General features: G+C 45.1%; 2 protein-coding genes across 2 annotated transcripts in view; one reads left to right on the forward strand and one right to left on the reverse strand.

The window, feature by feature from the left end:
- LOC101855181 (serine-rich adhesin for platelets) overlaps nt 1-3,974 on the forward strand; it is a gene marked incomplete at its 5' end in the record, with an annotated part of 101,355 nt that overhangs the window by 88,600 nt on the left and 8,781 nt on the right.
- LOC101854941 (serine/threonine-protein phosphatase 2A catalytic subunit beta isoform) lies at nt 147-3,900 on the reverse strand. The gene is made up of 2 exons (XM_005095856.3): nt 2,415-3,900; nt 147-1,218 (listed from the first exon to the last, which is right to left on the reverse strand). The coding sequence occupies exons 1-2, from the start codon at nt 2,760-2,762 to the stop codon at nt 601-603; spliced, it is 966 nt and encodes a 321-aa protein (XP_005095913.1). The 5' UTR covers nt 2,763-3,900; the 3' UTR covers nt 147-600.

A 3,974-nucleotide genomic window follows, 5' to 3' on the forward strand; every position in this document is an offset into this window, starting at 1 on the left:
GATTCGATCCAATTATGTTAAATGAGGAAGGGAGGGGGCGGGGGTAAGTTATAATTCAAAAGCAAAAGCCCACTGTTTACCTGCAACAGCAGCAGCACCCCCCACCCCCCACACACACACACACTTCCGCCCCTTACCCCTTTTCAGTTGTGGAACATTCTTAATGATATTATTATTGCATTAGGTGCACATGTCGTGTGGCGTTCACTTTGGTGTGCAATCATCAGAGATCTTCTCCCCGCCTTTTCTTTTTTCCTCTTTTTTTCCATAAAGGGCTCGGTTTAAGTGCTCCGCCTTCAAAATAATTGTGTCTTGTATATGACGTATATTTTCTTTGATTTACCGACATATGTGTCTAATATGACGCACCGCTGTATATCCCCTGGACATAGGATGGGTGAATGGACTAAAACTAAAATTGGTCAATTCGGATTTTAACTTGCCGCCAAAGGAGTCATCTTGAAGCCGTCTAGACCTTGTAAAATGTATTGGCGGAGTAACACAAAAAATAATAGAGATAAAAACCATTTCAATGTTAAAAAGTGAGTTTTTAAAAAGGGGGCTAAAATTGGTGTAAAGAGAACCTAGGCAAAGTGTCAATCATAGGAAGTAGTCCGGTGTGATTTTGGACACCTTCCCGCGTCCTTGTGAGGGGGCGTGCTCAAACTGGGTCAGACGGTAGTTGGAGGCGTCATCGAGCTCCATAATGGCTGCCTGATTCCCGGACCTGTAGCAGTAATTTGGCGCGCTGAACACCGTGACCACGTGACCATTATGACACCAGTTATACCCGCTCATCACCACCTGGTGGGCTCGACTGACCATGGACAAACCGTTGTGGTGGTTGAACGCCTCGGACACGTCCTCTCCGAAGAAGAAGCCAGCACCTCTCGAGTTAATCCCCCAGCCGTTTCTGTCTTCTGGGTCGGACCACAACAGGTCACACATCGGACCCTCGTGGGGCGTCTCCTGGATTCTGTCTAAGGCCCGGATGTGGTCAAGACTGTCTATAGAGGGAGATAACCCTCCGTGCAGGCAGAAAACTTGACCGTTGACCAAGGCTGTGATGGGCATGTAGTCGAAGAGGTCTGTGAAGTATTTCCACACGGTGGCGCTGCCGTATTTTCGGAGACACTCGTCGTAGAAGCCGTAGACTTGGGTGCTCATCCGACACTCGTGGTTGCCTCGTAGGATGGTGATACGTTCTGGGTAGCGGATCTGGGTTGGTCATGTGATGGTTGGTTGGTTGGTTGGTTGGTGGTTTGAGAGAGTTGTAATAGATTAGTATGGCTCGCTCATGTGTGTGTAATGTGATGAATTAATTAGCTTTAAATCTGACATGAAGTAACTAGAGGAATGACAATAGCAACAACAACAGAAGAATGAAAAACAATGTATAAAAACAACAGTAAACCTCTACATTAACCACAGAGGTAATGATTATTTACCCCCCCCCCCCCCCGAAAACCCAGCAACAATGACATCATCATTATCAACAACAACAACAATAAAAACAACAACAACAACAACAACAATCCTCTCCATTATGGCACAGATTAAAACAACACTAACAAACAAACACAAAAATGTTCACGACTGTATGTTGCTTATGTTCAAACTTTCTGAAAAGAATCAAACGCAATAGAGACTACATGTCCACGGACCCTAATTTGTGTTTCAAAATGCATGTGTTTTTACGCCCCCATCGATACAACTTAGATCATTTCGGAAGCGGGGTTCGACCCTTCCTATCAGGTCCAACCCGGGTTGAGAGGGGTACAACTTAACCTACAACCCAGCAGAAAGACTGAGATATTGGGTATACAAATTCTCTCCACTTGAGAATCGAACTAGCAGAGTGCCACAGCGGAGTGCCAGCCACTTGCTGATCGGTGACAGACAGTAAGATCAGTGCTTTGTTTTAGTAACTGAATTAAGCATACCAGAAATGTACCAGTTTTCGAACTGTCGTTATCAGCGGATCAGATGATCTACTCGAGTCACAGGTTAGCACTGTTGTGCCACGGGAAGACGCACGTAACAGGAACACACTCGCAGACAGAATATAGCTAGGTACGCACACATATATACAAATACACACATATGTAATATATACATGCAAATAGACAGAAAATTAGACAGAAAGTTAGACAGACGAACTGGTTGATTGCAGACAGACAGACAGACAGTAACAAAACATTATTCAGATGTAAAAGCAGAGTAAAGCATGTGTAGATAGATAGATAGGTAGATAGATAATTAGGTAGAGAGAGAGAGAGAGAGAGAGAGCGAGAGAGAGAGAGAGAGAGACAGAGAGAGAGACAGAGACAGAGACAGAGACAGAGACAGAGACAGAGAGAGACAGAGAGAGCGCTCTGCTGCAACAAACTATGACATTTTTGTACATTACTCACCTTGAGTGCCACAAGAAGCGAAATGACCTCCACGGAGTGATAGCCTCTATCCACATAGTCCCCCATAAACAAGTAGTTGGTGTCCGGCAGGTCTCCACCGACCTTAAACAACTCCATCAGGTCGAAAAACTGACCGTGTATGTCCCCACATATCGTCACTGGACTCTGGACATTCTGTACGTTCGACTCTGCGGAAAAAATCTGCTTCCCTCTCTCGCACAACGACTTGATCGAGTCTTCCGAAAGAGGCTCACATTTAAACAGTTGTTCCAACCACTGGTCAACTTCCTTGACCGTTGATTTAGGTAAAGGAGTTTTCGTATCGTTTGTACTGGAGAGTATTTCCATGGTCTCAGCGGGGTTAAGAATGTAAAAGGTCCCTTGTTTTCCGTCTATCTATGCGCGCAGCAGTTACTGTTTGTGTTGGTTCTTCGTTCTATAAGTATAAGCTCCGTGTCCACTTTGATATCAGTGATAAACGCCTTCGTCGCTGCGCAGTTCACGGTATCTGGTGGGTAGGTAGACTACAAAAGGTCAACCCGAAAGGTCGGAGGACTCCTCGTCGTCGTAAGCGGGACTGGTTGAAGGCTGAACTGTGTCGTTGAAGTATTTGCTGTGCTGTTGAACGCGAATGTGGGTCTGTATGAAGAACTCTTATTGTTAGAGCGTCTCGTTTCTTAGAGAGGCCTCTAGGTGGTGTAGAGCTAATGTGTGCTTATGCATGTAATGTGACGTTGTTTGGACAGGAATGCTGTTCGCCAGCGTTTTGAAATATGCCGCTTAGCTGTTTGCTGAATAATTTGGCTTATAAATGGTTTTGCGGATGGACAGGCTGGTGTACAGTATGTTGCAGATTGGGCTTAGTGTTGCGAAGTTGCTTTTGTTTGGTGTATGGTGGACTTGTAGAGTTATAAGTGCTCTTTTTGCGTATGGGAGTCTTTCTACAATGACAGAGAATAATGCAGTCTTGCTTGGGGACGGTATCGTACAGTTTGGAGGGGATTGTTTTTATATTCCTCTGTGGTGGTCGAGTATCTCTCGATGGAAAATTGCAAATAATTGTTGAAGGTGCAGGCTAGAAATCTACTGCAAAGTATGGGCGACCGCTGGGTGGGTGAGCTGAAAAAGTGTTGTTCTTGCGTCGAGTTTGAAACCGGTTATAACGTTTCAGCAGGACATCGCGAGGGTTTATATACACAGTGCGAGGCCCGCATGACGCTGCTCTACACAGTCAAGAGATAGGAATACTGTAAACTTTCCCCTTTGACGTTGGCCTACTCCTTATTATGCTGTCGAGAGTGACGTGTCTTGAATAAAATCGTGACTCAGTCACAGAGCAAACACAGCGAAACTATAGGGCTTACAGTACCGCGATACGCACCCCGCTACGGCTGTCCTATTTATAGCAGTGAAGTCACCTCTTGAGATCCATTTGTCAGCTAAAGCGAACGAGGACTCCGGGTTTCAAATGTTTCATCAAGTGCACATAATGTAGAATCCTGTATGCAAGTTAGAAAATATATGTACATGCAACACACACACACACACACACACACACAC

This window comes from Aplysia californica, unplaced genomic scaffold (genome assembly GCF_000002075.1).
Source record: "Aplysia californica isolate F4 #8 unplaced genomic scaffold, AplCal3.0 scaffold00115, whole genome shotgun sequence".
Lineage (NCBI taxonomy): Eukaryota > Metazoa > Mollusca > Gastropoda > Aplysiida > Aplysiidae > Aplysia > Aplysia californica.